At 40.0% G+C, this 21,195-nt stretch overlaps 1 protein-coding gene across 1 annotated transcript in view; it reads right to left on the minus strand.

The window, feature by feature from the left end:
- LOC110969823 (protein crumbs homolog 1-like) overlaps positions 1-21,195 on the minus strand; it is a 50,454-nt gene that overhangs the window by 21,292 nt on the left and 7,967 nt on the right. The window contains exons 2-6 of the mRNA XM_022219997.2: positions 12,742-13,437; positions 10,994-11,189; positions 6,279-6,418; positions 5,655-5,840; positions 5,427-5,540 (exon numbers count right to left, since the gene is read on the minus strand). Of these exons, the coding sequence (XP_022075689.2) occupies positions 5,427-5,540; positions 5,655-5,840; positions 6,279-6,418; positions 10,994-11,189; positions 12,742-13,437 (1,332 nt within the window). The remainder of the gene's footprint in view (positions 1-5,426; positions 5,541-5,654; positions 5,841-6,278; positions 6,419-10,993; positions 11,190-12,741; positions 13,438-21,195) is intronic.

Here is a 21,195-nt window from a genome sequence, read left to right on the forward strand (position 1 = left end):
ACCCTTGTGCAGTTATGTTAGCACATGGATAAAAGTGGGAGTTTAATGGAAAACATGACATTGTCTGCGTGACTCCAAACTTTTGAGCAGTAGTGTAAATGTATATATTAAAGTGATCCCAAGAATTCCAATTTGGAACTTGTGGGTTATTTTTTATTTCAGTTCAACTGTAGTAATGAATTGAAATGTTGGTATCTGCTCTGCAAGTGTGGAGAAAAAATAGTTTTAATAGGCTCACTTAAACTCTAACTTTATTACAGAGTAACCTCAGAATTTGCGTTATTTATTTCTAAATTTCTAGTGAATCTCAAACACACAAGTGTCAACTATTCAGAACCAGTCCAGAAGATCTATACGATGTTTCTTTCTTTTTTGTCCACAAAGTTGAACAAACAGTCCCTCAACAGATGGTCTGGTACCCACAGAGCCAGTCAGTCCAGGATTACATGAACAGACAGAAGATATTGAGACACACGAAATCTATAGAAGAATTGCGGCAATTTCTCCACGATTCTTGTTGCAGCAATGTGTCTGCTTGAAAAACGTCCTTGAAGTCTGTTGACGTCTGCTGAAACTAAGGGTGCTCACATCAAATACTGCAGTAAATGCATCAGAATTTTGTTGACTCTTTTGCATGAAAAAAATTAAGAAAATCTGGAAATACAGTAAATGAAAATGTTTTTTTGTCATTCAAGCTATAATTGACTAAATCCAGCTTCATGCACAAACCTGAGGAAGTACTCATACATGCTCATGGATATTTAAATTAATAAACTTAAATCTCACATTTATTTTTCAAAATGTTTTATTGTTTTTATCAGCCTTCAAAAAATAAAACTACACCTTCCAACAGTATTTATATGACCCAAGCCAAATGAATTAGGCTAAAGTGGGTTCTCTTAACAGCCAGTGTGAGCTGTGACCGCCTCATGCACACGTGGCATGGTGGACAGAGTTAATAGGATCATATTTTTGCGCTATGTGGAGTTCCCCTTTTCTTTGTCTGTTCTTGCACCAGTGTGATATTTTTACAGTAGAGTGAACCAGAGCAGTGACATGCAGATCAGCATGCAAAGGCCGTTGTTTTGCTCAAACTGTTTTGTGTATTGTCTTTTATTCATCAGGCTTTATTTAGGCTCCTGTAAGCAGCTTTGCCATAATCTTCCCTCCCCTTAAGAAATTTCTTAGGAGACCCCCGTTTAATGCCCAATATGGACGCCTGACATATGGCACCTTTTATTGGCTTTGTTATTTTCTGCTATGTCCCCCATACCATATGCCCTCTCATCTCCTCATCTCCTCTCTTCTGCTCTGCTGCCACCTCCTCGTCTCATCCTTATAATGCTGTTAGCAAATCAGCTTGTCGTTTGTTGATGAGAGCTTTGGGCTGAATTCCTCACTTCTGAGTCCATTTATCTTGTTTTTCAAGGTCAGCTTTTGGTGTGGTTCTGTCTGTTTTCAGTGATGCTGTGACAAATCTCTGCTAATGAGGAATTAATACCTTGGCTGGCCACGAGGAATGATCAGCAGGAGCAGGATTAACCCTTTATTGTTTGGCCAAGAAGATTTTAAGGCCTGGCATGAAGGTTATCAGTCTACCCTGGTTTCCAGTGAGGATGTTCAGCTCAGTTCAGTTCAAACCACTATGGTCCCCCAAATGGAGGATCTTTACACCACTGAATGGTGAAAATGCTGTAATTACTGTTAAGAGCTGTTTTGTTTTGCGAAAGAGATAAACCAGAGATGGCTTGTGACCAAATATTTCAGAGGGGACATTAAATGGAATGTAATCTAATTAAATGTAGCAACATTACAACCAAATGGAAGCAAATATGATTAAAAACTTTCATTAAAAATTTTCAACAATAATATTTGCAATGAAAACTTAAAGATCACTCTTTTAACACCACTAAATATTATCACTGTTATGTAAACTGTTCTCTAATTTTGTTTGGGTTTAATTTAAATAATAATTAATGAATAATGTTTAATTTGCTAGGATAGTTGTTTAAACATGTAAGTCTGGTCACTTTAATCCTGTGAGCTATTGGCTATTTTTAGGATAAGCCTTATCTTAGTCATTTTAAGGGCCTGTCTTTCATTCTTTATTTCTTTATGCCAAGGGAGCAAAACACTGTGCTATGAACTGGCCGTGTTTTTACATCCGTCTCACCATAAAATGCTGGCAAAAGACATTTCTTTCAATAACTATGTAGGGGAAATTGTGTAGAATCTGCCAATATTGGCTGTGTGGTCTGAAATCCAGAAATTTACGTGCTATTCACAGAGGATTTGTCTTACCTCGGGATCAATGGTGATTTGTAATAACTGTGGAAGATTTTTGCCTGGAAAATCCAGACTGACTTTATTTGTGTATTAATATAAATACAAATAAAGGCAGTCTGGCATTGTGATGACAGGAGAGGATTTCAAAAAGGAGGGGCTAACGAATGCAACTTGAACGAGAAAGAACCAATCAGCGTAACACGGATGTGACGCACAAACAAATCGACCTTGAAGTCTATGTAGTCCAAACAACAATGGCATGCAGCCGAGAAAGCGTCACAGTGAATGATTACTGCCGTTTTTGTCACAAAAATCTACGAATACATGGGGTACTCTCAAGTACAACACTTATTTTTGAAAAGGCTACGCAACAAAAGACTCCTTCCGAATGATTAGCGGTGTTAGGAATAACTTTAAATCGGAGCCAAACCAAGTTGGTGCGTATGTGTAAAAGTTGCTTAAATTTACTCACACGTTTAGAACGGGATTTTCCTCTGTACAAACAATGGCAAGAAGCCGAAAGTAACGAGCCATCCACTGCCTCCTCATCGTCGGAAACGTCAAGTGAAAAGAGGCAACGACTAACGCCATCCAAAACGCCAAGAGACCACAAAAAGATTCGCTTTGGCCCCCTCCTCCTCCTCCGGCATCATCTTCGAGGTGCTGAAGATGACGCAGCATTAACTCCCGCCTCCCGTGCTATGATTGGTCGTACCAAACTGTCCCGGGAGGGAAACGCGATTCAATTCGCCCAATGCCAAACTGACTCTCCTGTATCTCCTAACATGGAGATAGGAGATTACATGGAGATTCAGCTTGGATTTTCCAAGCTAGGAAGATTTCTGATCTTAATCCCATGCAAAAGCAGCATTACACCGCAAACTACCTTCCATATTTTGCCAAACACCAACATCCTGTGATAACACTAGTCCTGAGTGAATCTGCATCTCAGTGATTGGGGGGGGTGTTTTAGTTGTTTGTTCTTGTGGGCCTTTTTCTAGCTCTTTCCTGGTTGAATTCTGGAGGCTGCAGTGGAAATTATTGACAGCATTTTAGGTGCAAATGCAGCAGTAGGCTGATAGACAACAGGCCCATGGAGCATTCACAGAAACGGCATATTCAGATCAACAAGAAGAGGGAAGTTTGGGAGGATATAGAGATGGATGACGTGTAGCAGCATGCCATGAGAAACATTTTTCAACAGGCTTAATGCAAACGCCTTGACGGCCCGTTATCCCAACAACGCTGCTCGCTGTTCCCCAGTCACATTGCTGCTTTGAGATATTTACTGTTGCTATGACGACTATCTACCACGTTAAAAGTGATCATTTTAACCCAAACCACAAGCTTTCCATAAACCTAACGACAGATGATGTTGCGACATGCACAGATATGACGTCATATCTGGGCTGTAATGTCAGTAAATTTGAGTAAAATACAGACTTCGCTCATCCCGTACGAATGCACTGCAAGAAACACAGACATGTGTAATTCACAAACTACCAGAGATCCTCAGGTAATACTTGTCCGGTGTGAATAGGGCTTTAAACCGTCTTGAAATATATGACAGCTTCACATTTACATTAGGATAATTAGAACAGAGGAGTTGATTCCACTGTATTGCTGCAGTGTTGCTGCCGGTGCCGGCCTACTGTTCACCAGTAGCTTTATTAACCTCCTCTCTGCCATGCTGCCCTGTTAGTTCCTGTGCTGCTCATTTAGCTCACAGAACTAGACTAAATGTAAGATTAAAACTAGGGTGACCATACGTCCTCTTTTGCCCGGACATGTCCTCTTTTGAGAGGCTGTCCAGCCTGTCCGGCCGGCGTTTATAAAGTCCTTCAAATGTCCGGGTTTTTGATCTTGCCTAGCTTGAGCGCGTCACAGACCAGTGTATTTATCATTCACGTTGAATGGTTCCTTTGGAAACACGCTCTGAGAGGCGGAGTTTGAGCCGAACCCCGGAACGCTCCACACTCACTCACTCCTCGCAGGCTGACAGGCAGGTAGGCACACTACGAGAGAACACTCGAACCGAAAGAAAATACCCAAACGCAAATGTCATTTCACTGATGAAATGAGAAAAAAGTACCCCTGTTTTCGTCCGGGTCGTGTCAAATGGGAGGCAGAATGTACAGTCTGCAAAGCTGGGACTTATGTCTCTGTAGCTAATAAGAAAAGGAAAAAGAAGGAAAAAAGGACTGTTGACTTGAGGCATTATTTCTATATTTTTTCATTTGCCATTAGACACATTATTTTGAAGAATGGGCTAACTGAACATTGAAGAACAGACTACCTCTCTTTTTTCCTTTTGTTTAATATTTTGAGGCATTATTTCTATTTTTACATAATTGATAATTGGGAGGTTATTTTGAAGAATGGTACTCTACCTCACTGTTCCTAACTAAGGTGTAAGTGTCAGACTTAAGAGAGATGATTATTTCTTATTTTGTTAAACATCTGAATACATGTGTTCCTACACAACTTGAGTCAATAACTATTAAAGACTAGAGCATGCCATATTTGTATGTGACTGATTATATTGTTTAGGAGAATTGCTTTAAATTAATAAATATATTATTTATAAAGCAACTGTTTGTGAGTGTTTTGGGCTGTTTTCTGTATATCCAGGTAAAGTGTTCTTTTCTGGGGAATTCAGAATATCTGTTTAACTGAGTTTGAAGCACAAAGCCCCCTGACCCACGGAAAACCCCTAAAAATGGGGGGGACTGAAAATTTTTCGCGCGCGAGCTGGAAGTGTGTCCTCTTTTCAGAGAAACAGAATATGGTCACCCTACTAAAACTGAAGTAAAATAGCACCATCTACTTTCTGTCGCTTCGAACATCGCACATCTTTCAGCCTGCTCTGTAGTCCGTTCAGTCGTTGCTGCTCTTTCTTACATTGCCTCAGCATTCACATTAAAGCTCATTGTCAACACCACGCTGCACTTCCCACTGTTTGTCCTGAGTCATGTTCAGCTTCAGTAATCGGTGTGACAGCTGTACAAGCTCACAGGCCACAGGTCCAGGCAGCAAGTGTAATGTGTGACAGTCCTTGGTGCATCCTGAGGAAGAGCAGCTGAGAAAAGATGTTTTGTTAAGAGATAAGATTAGACGAGCCGATAAGAGCTCCCTCCTACCTGTGAAGCCATCTGGACAAACACATTGATAAGAGTTGACCAGATCCTGACAGCTTCCTCCATGCTGACACGGAGCAGACTCACACTCGTCCACATTGACTGAGCAGTTGTCTCCTGTAAGAAGAGCATATTAATGAGATTTGGTCTCGGTCCTCCTCACCTGATTTAATGACTTAATGAGTCAATGTATCACGAATCTCCGAGCTTTTAATTGTAAGTCTGGCTTACCGGTGAATCCTTGCAGACAGTGGCAGATGAAGCCAGCAGCCGTTTCATAGCTGAAATCGGCTGTGGTGAGTTCAGGAAGCATCCCATAGTTCTGGACATTTGAGCGCTGAAAACACTCACCCCCATTATGACAGGGATGCTGCTCACACTCATCTGTATCTATTTGGCAGTTCTCTCCCTTGTATCCTGGAACACACACATATCCCAACATTTTAGGCCTGTAGGCATGTTAAAAGACTTTTTACTCCACCAAGGAATGCGGCGGACTTATGTAACGATCACCATTTGTCTGTCTGTGTGCAGCACTACTGTAAAACAAAAGAACAGATTTGGATGAAATTTTCACTGCAGGTCAGAAATGAGACAAAATGATTAGATTTATTCAATTTATAATCTGGGTCCATTTGTGAAAGATTTCTGTGTCATTGTGAGATAGCGTCACTGTAACCATGACAACAAGTGAACACTACGTCAGCTGCTCAGCTCTTTGTTCAGTTTATGTGTTTTGTTTTTCTCAATTGAACATGCATTTAATTTTCTGATTTAAGCTTAGTGGTAAAGTAGAGCTCTTGATCTGCGATGATAGCGAGCTTATAACAAATGCAGAGCTGAACCACAGCGTACCTGGCCAGCAGAGGCATGTGTAGCGGTTGATTCCCTCCAAGCATGTGGCTCCATGCTGACAGGGGTCAGAAGCACATTCAGGAACATCCTCTTCACAGTGGTCACCTACAAACCCCGTCCCCTCACAGTCACACTCATAGCTAGGACAGAGGCAAAAACAAACCAGTGTTATCAGGGACAGCTGGTATAAATGGGCTAACAGGGCTAAGCCCTCCCAGGCCAACACAAAAAAGACGAGAAAATTATTTTTCAAATAACTTACAACAGATTGTTTTAAGTTTAGGTGAAAACAAAGGTAGCAACAGCACCAATCAGTCAAAAGAAAAACAGAATATCTCTAAATGGGCTTATTTTTTACAGCCCCAGATACAGTCTGCTTTCATTCATTTCGTTCTTGTAAGTGATTGACAGGTGTCATGTCCCGCCCCCGTGATTTACTGATCATTCGGGCTAACTTCAGTCAGCCCACAGGCCTTTGACGCAGCGAGAAAAGGTTAAGCTATGGCGGGCGTTAGCATGAACGAGGTGGATTATTTGCTTTCATGTCCATTTTCCTCAATGTCTTTGGAGGAAAAGCTGGAAGTTAAGAGACTGGGATCACATCGGCCGTCGATGTGAGCTTCTTTTCAAATAAGGTAGGCCCATGTTGACCTGTTAAAGGACTGTGACACCTTGTTTTTGCTGAGGTCATCTGTTGTACTGAAGGCGTGTTTTGCACTACATGTCGCCAAACAGTTGTAATAAGACAGTTGCAGCAGGCTATCTGTGTGCAGTCGTTGCAGTTGGAACATGTTTTGTAGTTGTGTGTTGTGTGTGTGTGTGTGTGTGTGTGTGTGTGTGTGTGTGTGTGTGTGTGTGTGTGTGTGTGTGTGTGTGTGTGTGTGTGTGTGTGTGTGTGTGTGAGAGAGAGAGAGAGAGTGAAAGAGAGTGTTGATGTAGAGCACTAAAAAAGTATAGTGTACCTGTAATTGATGTAACTGTGTGTAAGTGGTGATGACATGATGAGGTCAGTTACAGATAGCTAACTTTCACTGTTAACATGAGCAACCTTAAGCTCCACGTGATGAATGATGAAGGTAGTATTCAGTGAAAGTATATTAATCTACAGAGGAAATGTGTCAGAGTGTTAGAAGTATAAACACTCCCCACAGAAAAGTGACTGTCTGACTGGTCTATACATTCTAATGACTCATGGATCAGCCATAATTACGCTGCCATGGAACACAGCAGATTTATGTGACAATTGCTGTTGGTTTGCCTGTTTGTTTGTTTGTTTGTTTGTCTGTCTGTTTTTTCTGTTCGCAACATTAATCAAAAAACGACTGACACATTTGGCTGAAAGGGAAGGTCAATAATGACACAAGGACCGAGAGATTAGATTTTAGCAGTGATGCAGCTTACAGTCTGGATCCATGGATTTGTTAAGGATTCCTGTATCATTGTGAGATTGCAGCACAGTGTCACTGTAACCATGACAACAAATGAACACTACGTTTGCTGCATGCTGACGATGACAAGATTGCGATCTGACTACAAATCCACCGTTGCAGATCATGAATTTTTTTAAAGATTTCATCCATCAGAAACCATACAACGACTGAGCAGCCTTGGTGGAGTACTGCGCTCTCTGAGTGCTTTTCTTCTTTATATTAAGATGCAAGAAATGATTATTTTCATTTTATTGTTCTCTTGATCACTTTGGCAGTGAATAATACATTTTAGCTTCATCAGTTCCCATACACATTGGTCATTTCCTTTTTTTAAAGTAGTTTTTTTGTCCTTTTATTGGACAGGTGCAGTGTAGAGATAGAGAGGAAAGGAGGGAGTAGAGTGGGGGAAGACACGCAGCTAAGGGTCGCGAGCGGGAATCAAACCCGGGCTGTTGTGTTGGTGACCAGCCTCTGTACATGGTTCACCCGCCTAACCTGTTGAGCTATATGGGCACCCCACACATTGGTCAGTTCTTATGGTAATGATTGTAAATATGAAAAATTATGTTGCAGTTTTAATATAGTTTACACAGATCACTTATACAAAAAGTCACCTCTGTGTAGTTGTCAAGAACAGGTAAGTTAGCTACAGAGACTAAAACTGTGTTTTGTACCAGGCTGTAAATACTCTGTTGATGGGGACTGACTTAATTTGGAGTCAACCTCAAGTGGCCAATGCAGTTTTTGGCCCTTTGGTGCCATTTTTCAGTGCTGCAGGTTTCCTCTTGCAATAAAACACAGTGGGACCTTGAACATCGTTCTGCTCAAACATCCACGACCATCGACTGTTTTCACAACCATTCATTATCAGCTGTCAATCCCTAGAACATAGCATCATTCCTCACTCCCTGCTGTTCCAATCGGTGTTACTACTGTACCGGGTATTCACAGCATCTCCAGCCATCTGATGACTCATCACAGTGACTGACAGTAAGTAGATTAATTCTTATCCTCGGTCAACTTTAATGTCTGCCACCCGGTCTAAGCCAGAAACAACACATGGCTGGATGACACATGGGCCGTAGCAGGGAAACATAAACACAGCCACAGTTATATTTACCTCCGCCAAGGAGGTTATGTGACACCCGGCGTTTGTGTGTCTGTCTGTCTGTCTGTCTGTCTGTTAGCAAGATAACTCAAAAACGCCTTGGCAGAATCAGATGAAATTTTGAGGGGATGTAGACTATGGTAAGAGGAAGAGCTGAATTAATTTTGGTGGCAATCCGGAAAGCATCCTGGATTCTGGATCACTTTGAATTTTTTAGTATGGTTTAGTATGTGGTCCAAAATATGACAAAAACTTCATAGGTTAGTATGTCATCCAGCAAATTGGAGCAAGGTGTCCAGATAGCTCAACTGGTTAAGAAGGTGATTCGTAAACAGATCTGTGTCAGAGACGCAGGTTCAATTCCAGCTCATGATCCTTTACTGCATGGGTTTCCTGTTTTCCTCTCTGTGGGAATGTCAGTGTACTTGGCGGAGGTCTGCACTCTCTGAGTGCTTTTCTAGTATTTAGTAATATTAGTAATAGCATTAGTTAGCAACATGTGTGCATAATGGAAGCATAGTTGGGGGGAAAAACCTTTAAACTATATTTTAAGCAGTTTTTATCAGATTTGACCAGTGACTCTGAGCATGCAGTTTTAATGTCCTGGTGACAGCTGAAACTGCAGTTGTAGCGTTCTCTCCATTCATTTAGATAGGGACCTGGTCTTGGTAGTTGGAAATAATTTACCTGGAGGCGTGACTACAGTTGATGGAGCATTTATGCTCAGGCAGTTTTTTTCTTTTGAGTTATTATACCATATTGCTCTTAAAATTCACATATTAGCTATCTGTTGGTTGGACATTTATTTAATACTCTGCTAAGGAACACAGTGGAGTTATGTGATGATCACTGTACGTTTGTTTGTCTGTGTGCAACAACCTCAAAAATGGACTAATGGATTTGGATGAAATTTTCAGAGAAGGTCAGAAATGACACAAGAACCAAGTGATTAGAGTTTGGCAGTGATGCAGCTTAGAGTCTGGATCCATGGATTTGTTAAAGATTTCCATATTGTTGAGATAACGGCACAGCGTCACTGTAACCATGACAACAAGTGAACGCTATGTCAGCTGCCTGCTGACGATCACATGATTGTGATCCAACTACAAATCCACATATGTGGACTTGTCAGGACTTATCTGTCAGAAATGATACAAGGAACAACTGATTAAATTGTGGGGGTGTTTCTGAGTCCCATCATTTCCCGCCATCCGCTACATATTTAGGTCACGTGATTCAGTATCCGTACAAAATGTGCACATGTATAACACATGTCTGTGCTCAGTGCAAAGTCATTTTGTTTGTGTCTACGTCTATATTAAATGGAAACATTCTATGTTGCTGTGATTTCTGATCATCAATAACTAATAAAAAAAATGCTGTATTTCTACAAAAGTAGAATGCCATATGGGGGAATGAAAGCTTTGACGGAGTACTGCGCTCTCTGAGGGCTTTTCTTGTTTAATGCTGTAACTGAGTTTAACCTTACAGTAAGCATATGTCCTGGTGTTTTTACAGGGATTCACATTGTTTCCTCGTCTTGATGTGTTGTCTCTCTAAAGCCCAAATGATTGCAGTTAACCTTAAGTTAATGTGTGGATATGTGCACAGAGTGTAAAAACAAGCGTGTACATGTTGTTGTATTCCTATGCAGTATGGTGAAATGGTAGTGTTTTTTGTTTCTCATTTGAACCCTGATTCTTCACTTTGCTCCTCACTGGAGCATTTTGTCTGCCAAACAGTCCTAAAGCTACAGCAGTTCAGTCCAGTTACTGTGGCTCATTGTGCTTGCTTGCCTGTTTGCTCAGCTCTCTCTGTGCTTCAGGATTCCTGTCACCACGCCTTACCTGTCTACTCTTTCTGCTCAAATCCTGCTGTCACTGCTGTGCTCACTCAGTTCAGCTTCCTCTCTGCTAATCCATTACCCATAACTCCATTTCCCCAATGATATCAGCATTTCCTAACTAACCAGATCACCTCTCTTTCTGCCAAACCCTTGCTCCTGGTTCCCAGCTCTCCCTCCGTGCAACTCTCTGCCATAAACTGTAGTCAAACAGTGTCCACACCATTCTTCCTTCCTGCATTTGTATCCACAAAATGGTCAGCTTTTGTAACAGAATGTAAGTCAGTGTAATGTCCTCTGAACTGATGGAGGCATGCTGCGTGTTTAATCCTACCTGTTGACCCCATCTATGCACTTGCCCTCGTTCAGACAAGGCATGCTGGCACATTCATCAATGTTGACTTCACAGTTTTGGCCCTGGAAGCCGGCCATGCAGTCACACAAGTACATGGCAACGTGGTCTCGGCAGGTGGCGCCGTTCTGGCAGGGAAGGACCTCACACTCATCGATCTCCACTTCACAATTAATCCCTACAGGAGACAGAGCAGGGATGGCAGTGGGCCAAGACATGAGACTGGCTACACACTAATTATCTTAACACACCAATAAAATGACCCTGGAAGTGCCGGGCGCTCAGCTGCAGACTGACAACACGGACGAATGGCACTCAAACAGATTTGAATACAAAGGCTGTTGTATAAGTTCACTCCTGTGCTAATTTATGTAGTTATATAGTTATATAGTTATGTATAAGTTATGTATTTGTATAGTTATGTAGTTATATTTTTAACCATACTTCTGAAAATTAACAAATCATAAGTCAAAAAATGAAAAACCTTATGAAAAGTTGGGTTGTGTTTTCTTGTTGCTTTTTGTGCTTCAGGTACACTACTGTTCAAATGTTTGGGGTCATCCAGACAATTCCATGTTTTCCAGGAAAACTCACACTTTTATCCATGTGCTAGCATAACTGCACAAGGGTTTTCTAATCATCAACGAGCCTTTCAGCACCATTAGCTAACACAATGTAGCATTAGAACACAGGAGTGATGGTTGCTGGAAATGTTCCTCTGTACCCCTATGGAGATATTCCATTAAAAATCAGCTGTTTACAGCTAGAATTGTCATTTACCACATTAACTATGTGTTCATTGGATTAATCATTCATTTAATGTTATCTTCAATGAAAACAACTTTTTTCTTTCAAAAATAAGGACATTTCTAAGTGACCCAAACTCTTCAGCAGTAGTGTCAGTCTAAACTCAGACAGTGTTTACATCAGTTTGCTTCCCTCCCGCTCTATATGTTCACATACTGCATTTTAATGTAACTAAATCCAACTAAAGCTGTTCTCATTTGCATGTTTTTTTCTGTTTCTGGTGTCAGACATTGGAACAACTGTGCTGATGACTCAGCTGTGCTGAGAATTCATCAATATTTCCATGTAAAATGATTAATTACAGAGAACTTTAGAAAGCTGTATGCCAGCTAGTTTTTGGTGTTTTGTTTGGAAAAATAGAACATGTATGAGTGATACCAACTAAATGTTTATTCCTTAGTTAATGTAAATGTATTCATTTACTCTTTTTAATATGATTATTTATTTATTTTTAAATGTATATTATGTAAATAAATGTAAAACATCTTCTTCTTTGTTGTTGTTATTATTATTGTTTTTATTATTATTATCATTATTGTTATTATCATTACTGTTGCTGTTGCTGTTGTTGTTATTATTATTAACAACAACAACAAATGTACTTGTTTACTGTTTCCTGGCGTCCACTGGAAAAAGCAAGTGAAGTAAGCCTGCTGGAAGGCATTTAACCCTTTAAAATTCTTGGTACTTAAGCCTTGCTTTAAAGTACATGTGCAAGTATCTTCTAGAAGGATTGCAGTATTATTTGCATTTTCACCCTGAAATGAGCACACAGCAGGTAATGACTGTTTAAAAATGAAAACAGTCAAATGTATTTATGGCTAATCAGACTGTGTTAGCTAGCAAGCGGTCAAACAGCATCAGTCACTTCCTTCAAAGGCCCAGCCTGTTGGAAAGCTGACCTACTTCACACAGTGTCTTACCTTTAAAGCCTGGAGCGCAGTCACACCTGTAGTGATCCACCTCATCCAAACATGTTCCGTTGTTCTGACAGGGTCGGGAAGCACACTCATTGATGTTCAGGTCACAGTGGTAACCTTGAAATCCAGGCACACAGAAACACTGGTAGGCGTTGACCCCGTCTTTACAGATGGCTCCGTTCTGACAGGGCTCAGACTGGCACTCATCAATGTTTTCCTCACAGTGTGTTCCCTGGTACCCAGCAGCACACTGGCACCGAGGCCCAACGTCAGGGATGTCCATACATTCACCACCATTGTGGCATGTTTCCTCTGAGCAGGCGGTCACGTTGTCCTGGCAGTCCTCCCCTCCAAACCCAATGGGACAATGACACAAATAACCGTCGACTCCGTTGACACAATAGGACTTGACACCCTTGCAGGGGTTGCTCTGACATTCATCTATATCCTCGGTGCAGTTGTGCCCTGTGAAGCCGTCTGGGCAGTGGCAGGTGAACTTATCAGTCCCAGGGTAGCTGGTGCAGTTGGTGCAAGGTGCCAGGATGCAGGCGTCATACAGCTCGTCGCAGTTTTTTCCCATGTACCATACAGGTCCTTTCGGGCAGAGGCACACATAGTCCCCCAGGTGGTCGAGACATGTGGCACCATTGTTGCAGGGAGATGATAAACACTTGTCTGCTGCTGCTGTACACAGTAGGCCTGGAATCAAAGAACAAACTTTATATTACAGTCGTTTTACAGTTTTCAACAAGAAAAGCACTCAGAGAGCGCAGAACTCTGCCAAGGCTGCTCAGTCGCTGTACCATTTCCAACAGATGAAATCTTTAACAAAAAAGACCTTGATGGGACTCAGAAACACCCCCACGAATAATCATTTGTTCCTTGTATCATTTCTGATGGAAAAGTCCTGATAAGTCTTCAGCGGTGGATTTGTAGTAGGATCACAATCATGTGATCATCAGCAGGCAGCTGATGTAGTGTTCACTTCTTGTCATGGTTACAGTGACGCTGTTTCACTATCTCATAATGATACAGAAATCTTTAAGATGATCCATGGATCCAAACTATAAGCCGCATCACTGCCAAAATCTAATCACTTGGTCCTTGTGTCATTTCTGACCTTCCCTGAAAATTTCAACTAAATCCGTTGTTCTGTTTTTGAGGAACGTTGCGAACAGACAGACTGACAAACCAACGTCAATCGTCACATTACTCTATGTTCCTTCCTGTAATAGAGTCACATTTCTATGAGGCCTGCATCCCAAACTGAAATGGAAATTGATCATACTCTAAACCAGGGGTGTCAAACATGTGGTCTGCAGGCCAAAACCGGCCCATCAGAATGTTCAATCCGGCCTGAGGGACGACTTTACAAATCACAGAGAAGACATTAACTGCAAACTGTAAATTTGGTAAATTGAAAGTTTAAAATAATTTCTAGATCTTGACAAGTTGTGTTGATCATAAAGTCAAATACTAGATTGTTCAGTTCCAGATACCTGTGACTAAAAGTTTTGCTCCTGGGACCTGTAAGTTGTAATATGTAAATGATGAATTGAGGCATGATACTGTTGAAATTTCACTGATTTTTCTTTAGAATTTACAGCTTGTTCATAATGTTTTATAACATTAAATGAGAACATTTTCAGAATGTTCTTTTTTGCACTATAACAAAGGGAAATTATGGAGTTGTGGTTATTGATTATTGTGCTGTTATTTTACTGGTCCGGCTCACTGGAGATCAAACTGGCCTGTATGTGGCCACGGAATGAAAATGAGGAAAAAAACAAATGTGGAAGAGGATGAAACTAAATTTAAAATATAAATTAGTCACTTTAACATATGAAGTTTCAGTGGACAAAGGCAGACTGATATCACATCTCTGGTGTACCTTTAGCTCCTGATATAAAACCTCACTAACGTCTATCAGTGACATGCTGAGCAGGGCCGATTCAAGTCCTAGGATTTCTGGGAAAATGTGGATAAATATAATAATTTCAAAAAGGTGTTCAAAAATTTGCTCATGGCTAACAACAGATGTTTACAGGATGTTCAAGTGTTGAGCATGGTCGATAGCTGATGGCTAACGATGTCATCTGTGTTTCCCTAGAGCAGATAGAAGATGACATAAGAGACAGAAGAAATAAAACAGACTGGATCAAGATAATGAATGCAGCTCAAAAACATTTTTGTAGTTTGTAGACACAGCAAAAATGTAAACTGTTAAATATGTTAATATGTTAAATCCAGTATTGTTAGCCTATGTGAACAAATGGTGTACATGTTGATTCCAGATTTCTTGTTTATTTTTGTAACTAATCAATGAAATTCGGCTTTTATCACTGTTTATAATTAGTCATAGCTGTGTTGTTTCCATAGTGGTGCAGAACTTTATATTGCAGAGAAAAAGTGACTCTCAGTCAGTAAAAAATATGACAGGAGCAAAAAAAAACAAACACCCGGAAAGTGCTTGGAGTTTAGAGAGTGAAAAAGGAAAAATAGTTGAGAAGAACCATGAAAAATCAGATCTGAATCACAACTGAGTGCTACCGCTAAAAACACAAACTCCATCCATTGGAATTTCAAAGACAAAATAAACACTAAACTACTATCAGTGCTGTCAATAAAGATATGCACAATACCCTGTTAAAATCTGAATATCCATCACAGAATGCCCTAAAAACAGTTCACTGATACGTGCTTTCTTGTTGTACCAAGGGGACTGTTCTTCTCCAGAAGCTTCAGCTGTGTTCCTCCAGGGCTTACACGGTGGCCTGACCTCTAGAAGTGACTTAGAAACCAGCGTGTTCATGCAGTGCTACAAGCCCCTCTCTCCTCTCAACTTGAGGTCACAGCAGATGGTGTTAGGAGTAAATGTGTTATGGGTGAACTGTCAAGGTTGTCAATGAAAGTTTCACTCACTAATGTTTGAACACAATCTAGCTTTAGAACACAGGAGGGATGGTTGCTGGACATTAGCAATGTCTAGACTGGATTTCTGATTCATTTAATATTATTTTCAATGAAAAAAAGCTGCTTTTCTTGCAGAAACAGGATAATAATATTTCTAAGTGACCCCAAACTTTTGAACGGTAGTGTATATGTGTCAGAAAACAAGTCCTCACCATGTGGGGACTTGTTAGTCAGTTTTTCAAATGAAAAGAAATGAAGCACAAACAACACAAGTAGTGAGGTGGTGGGAAGGGAAGTGAGACGGTGATGTGAGGAGGAAGCTCAGTGTTGGAGCAGACAGAAGACGTGATAGCAGATGTATGTGAGAGGAACCGGGGGCGTTAAAGTCGATACAGGAGGAAATAAGGAATGCACTGAAGGTGTTGAAGGGAAGGTATAAACACATTGTTACTGGGATATTGTTAGCAGAGAAGCACAATGGCTGCCATTTTATTGGGATGGTTTTATCCAAAGCACACTACAGTGCTGTGATTCCATATGTTCCTGACACCTCTCTAACACCTTGTTAGGAGAAAGATGTGACACAAAAGGTGTCAGAACTGGCCTGCTTGACATACAGCTGTTCTTTCTACCTTAGAGGCATTTTATAGCCAAGTTTTAAATGAGAAAAAAAACGCAAAGTCGTCCTCTAAGAATCAAAAGCTGCATTTATAAGCTAGAAAATGTAACCGTGCTGACCTCAGTGTACTCTGGGCTTTAGCTGCTATTACCATCACATCTCTCCATGAAGGATGTTCTGCTTGTTGTCAATAAAGTTACTTGACTTTGTCTCAAGACAAACCTTGCCACTTAACTCTCTGAACCCCAAAACCACCTGGCAGATTGAAAAGACATCCTTTGCTTAAAAAAGAAAACAAAAAAGCTGCCAAAATGACCTTATTAAATTAATCCACAGATTTTCAGCTTTGCTACAGTCCTTGAACAGCTCCTGTGATGTGCACTTATATCGGAGAACTTCGAGAAATCAAAGCTTAAAATTGTAATTTCATCAACATTACTATATTCTGCATGTCCATCCATCCATTCTCTATACACCGCTTAATCTTCATTAGGGTCATAGGGGGTGGAGTCTATCTCAGCTGACTGAGGGTGAAGACAGAGGACACCTGGACAGGTAACAGTCTATCACAGGGCTACACATAGAGACAAACAATCACACTCACATTCACACCTACAGACAGTTTAGAATCACCAGTTAACCTCAGCATGTTTGTGGACTGTGGGAGGAAGCTGGAGAACCTGGAGAAAAGCCACGCATGTGCAGGAGAACATGGAGACTCCATGCAGAAAGATCCCTGGAAACTTCTAGCTGCAAGGCGACGGTGCTAGCCACCGAGCCACCCTAAAAATAAACTAGATTTTGTTAAAAAATAAATAAATAAAAATAATCCTACACCCCTTGGCACAAAAGGGGAGTCGTGAGTGACTCAGCTTTGATGGGCGTCCACATGACAACAATTCTGTCACTTTTCCGCTGTACTGCAGGCTGTGTGAATACAGAGCAGGGAGCGGACGTTTCTGGAAACAAATGAGACACACCGAGATGTAATAAAGCGAAAGCAGCGTGGTTTATAGAGACACAAGTTTTCAGCAAGTTGTTGAACATTTAGCAAAGTGAAATATCTTTCTGGAGTGGATGTGTAAAGCAATGTGAAAATGTTTGGTTTGTAAAGGTTCTAAAACTGTAAGCACTGAAATCTATAGTATGCTCAGCCAGCAGTTTTTAATATTGGGAACAATGTTGTACGTGTTTGTTTGACTTTATTTTATCAACAATCAAAGAAGTTCAACTTTTGTTTCTTCCTTCATGATTTCTTTTTACTCTCATACTGCACAGAAGGCATTTCTGACTTTTTCTCCTGCTGGCCATGGAGGTGTAGGTCAGGGGAAATATTATAATAATAATAAAACATTTTATTTATAAAGCACTTTTCATTTAAAGAAATCTCAAAGTACTACAAGCGCACAGTAAAAAGAATCAGTACAAACACTTAAAATCACAATTCTAAAAAGGAGTCGGAAGGTAAGCCTCTTTAAAAAGAACATCTTTAAGTGTGTTTTAAAAGCAGCTGAGTGAGGAGTTGTTTGAGGTATTGTGTTATGTTTCCATCAATGCATTGATGACTGATGAGAGTGACTTCATCATTTATTCTAACAGTGATTTAAAGCCAGGGAAGCAAACAGAGTATTTGACAGGATAAAAAAACGGGTTCAGAGGAGTAATATGTTATCACCGTGTTATCTGGACTCATTAGATACCACAGCTGCATTGAATCTGTTTTACTTTGCTAAAGGGAAGCAAGGCTACGAGTCGTCGTTGCACTTCATTTCACCCTGCAGCAACATTCTGATGAGCATTAGCACTGTGGAGCATGAACGCATGCCTTGTGTGCAGTGACAGCCTCAAATGAATGCAGCGCTTCTGAAAAGGCCATCTTAGTCAAACATCAATAACCACAGCAGATTCCACACAGGTCCAACTTTCAGATATGTTGTGCATCAAGTTAAAAATAAGGGCACGGGATGACCTTACTCAAGGAGAATGTTTAGAAGAGGGTTCTGGCCTCAGTAAGTCTTATAGTTTTGTGTACAAATGTTACATGAGAGAAGTTGGAGGGATTAGCAAAATTATGATCCTCTGTGAATTTCATAGCATTTTGGCCAGTATTTGCTGAGTCCCTGCTTCAGCGCTGCCAGAGGAGAAAGAAACATTTATGTGGTTGATATTTTCTTTAGAATTATTCTAAGAGAAGTGTTTAATGCAAGTGCTTAATAAAAGCACTGCTCTATTTTAAACAGTGTGAAGTCCTGGACTACATGACCACTCAAATGTTTGGGCTCACGTAGAAATGTCCTGATTTTGAAAGAAAAATAGTCTTTTTCAATAAAGAAAACAATAAATGAATGATAAATCCAGTGTAGACATAGTTAATGTGGTAAATGACTATTCCAGCTGTAAACGGCTGATTTTAATGGAATATCTCCATAGGGGTACAGAGGAACATTTCCAGCAACCATCACTCCTGTGTTCTAATGCTACATTGTGTTAGCTAATGGTGCTGAAAGGCTCATTGATGATTAGAAAACCCTTGTGCAGTTATCTTAGCACATGGATAAAAGGGGGAGTTTTCATGGAAAACATGAAATTGTTTGGGAGACCCCAAACTTTTGAACAGTAGTTCAGTGTTTTTCTGATGCCTTTCAGGCTTTGATGAGTGTCTGATTTCTTCTTTGATTTGTTTCACAAAAAAGCACCCATTTAAATGTCTAATCTATAGAGTGTGCCACTGAAATGATTATAGAACTCTGAATTTAAATATATTGAAAAGAGGAAACTCATTCAACAAATTTGAGTTACATTTAATTTGCATTTAAAAGACAAAAAAACTAAATAAACCCATTTATGTTGCTGTTTTTTATTGCCTTGTTCACAATTACTTTATCAACTTTTATTAAGTCAAAGTAATAATAATCAGATTCAAATTAGTTAATCAAATTCATGATAATTATGAAAATTAATTGCTTAACTTCTTACAGACTTCTTACCATGTAACATCCATTCCTGCTGGTCAGACTTTGTTTTTACTTGTTGTCTTGTAGGACTTAGCAGTTAGCACACATACCAGCGGTCATGTTGTTTAGCTATAGCAACCTATAACACACTAGAGCTAAATCTTACAAAATAGCAACAAAAAACAACTAATACTGTGGCAGATGGAGAACTAGAAATATTGTGAAATAACAGAAAATAACCACCTCATGAAAATACAGTATTGTTTTTATGATCAAAATGCAGTTTGAAAACTTAAGTTTACATGAGGTTATGTCTGTGTGTTTTGGCCTTGTAATGTTTAATGAAAATATTTGCATGTGTGAACAAGACCAGAGCTCAGATCTTATCAATTGGTCCTTGTGTCATTTCTGACCTTCCCTGAAAATTTCATCCAAATCCATCAGTCCATTTATTAGTAATGTTGCTAACAGACAGACGGACAGACAAACAATGTTTACTCCACCACGTTCCTTGGTGGAGTAAATGAAAATGAAATTAAATTAAATGACCTATGAACCTGAACACATAATGTTTTTTAAATAAGGAATGTTTGTTTTTATGGACCAAGGACTCCAGATGGAAATTAGCATGATGCTAAATCTGGTGCAGCCATCTTTTTAATGTAACTGCACGCTGTCCTTTTCCAAATAAAGTTGAAAGAAAGAAGAAGAAGAATGTTATACTACAAATCATTGGGCTTAATACTACACATAAGTAGGTTTTCCTAAATATTTTTATGTAAAAAAAAAAACAAATAAAAATCTAAATCCTAATTAGCCTTGTTACGTCATAAAATGTATGAGTTTATACATGCAACCTAAAAATATTTATTGATGTTTGACAGGCCATGTACACACGTGGACAAAATTGTTGGTACCCCTCAGTTAAAGAAGGAAAAACCCACAATTCTCACTGAAATCACTTGAAACTCACAAAAGTAACAATAAATAAAAATTTATTGAAAATTAAATAATCAAAAACAGCCATTACTTTTGAATTGTTGATTAACATAATTATTTAAAAAAACAAACTAATGAAACAGGCCTGGACAAAAATGATGGTACCTCTATAAAAGATTGAAAACTATTTGACCAGAGTGACATGATTAACTCAGGTGTGTCATTTAATTGACATCACAGGTGTTTCCAAACTCATAATCAGTCAGTCTGCCTATTTAAAGGGAGACAAGTAGTCACCCTGCTGTTTGGTGAAAAGGTGTGTACCACACTGAACATGGACAACAGAAAGCGAAGGAGAGAATTGTCCCAGGACATCCGAAAAAAATGATAGACAAACATCTTAAAGGTAAAGGCTATAAGACCATCTCTAAACAGCTTGAAGTTCCTGTGACAACAGTGGCTCATATTATTCAGAAGTTCAAGACCCACGGGACAGTAGCCAGCCTCCCTGGACGTGGCCGCAAGAGGAAAATTGATGACAAATTGAAGAGACGGATCGTTGGAATTGTATCCAAAGAGCCCAGAGCAACCTCCAAAGAAATTAAAGGTGAACTCCAAGGCCAAGGTACATCAGTGTCAGATCGCACCATTCGTCGTTGTTTGAGCCAAAGTGGACTTCATGGGAGACGACCAAGGAGGACACCACTGCTGAAAAAAACTCATAAAAAAGCCAGACTGGAATTTGCAAAAATGCATGTTGACAAGCCACAAAGCTTCTGGGAGAATGTCCTTTGGACAGATGAGACCAAACTGGAGCTTTTTGGTAAGGCACATCAACTCTATGTTCATAGACTCAAAAACCAAGCATACGAAGAAAAGAACACTGTCCCTACGGTGAAACATGGAGGAGGCTCAGTAATGTTTTGGGGCTGCTTTGCTGCATCTGGCACAGGGTGTCTTGAAAGTGTGCAAGGTACGATGAAATCTGAAGACTATCAAGGCATTCTGGAGAGAAATGTGCTGCCTAGTGTC

Source organism: Acanthochromis polyacanthus, chromosome 7 (assembly GCF_021347895.1).
Source record: "Acanthochromis polyacanthus isolate Apoly-LR-REF ecotype Palm Island chromosome 7, KAUST_Apoly_ChrSc, whole genome shotgun sequence".
Taxonomy (NCBI): Eukaryota; Metazoa; Chordata; class Actinopteri; family Pomacentridae; genus Acanthochromis; species Acanthochromis polyacanthus.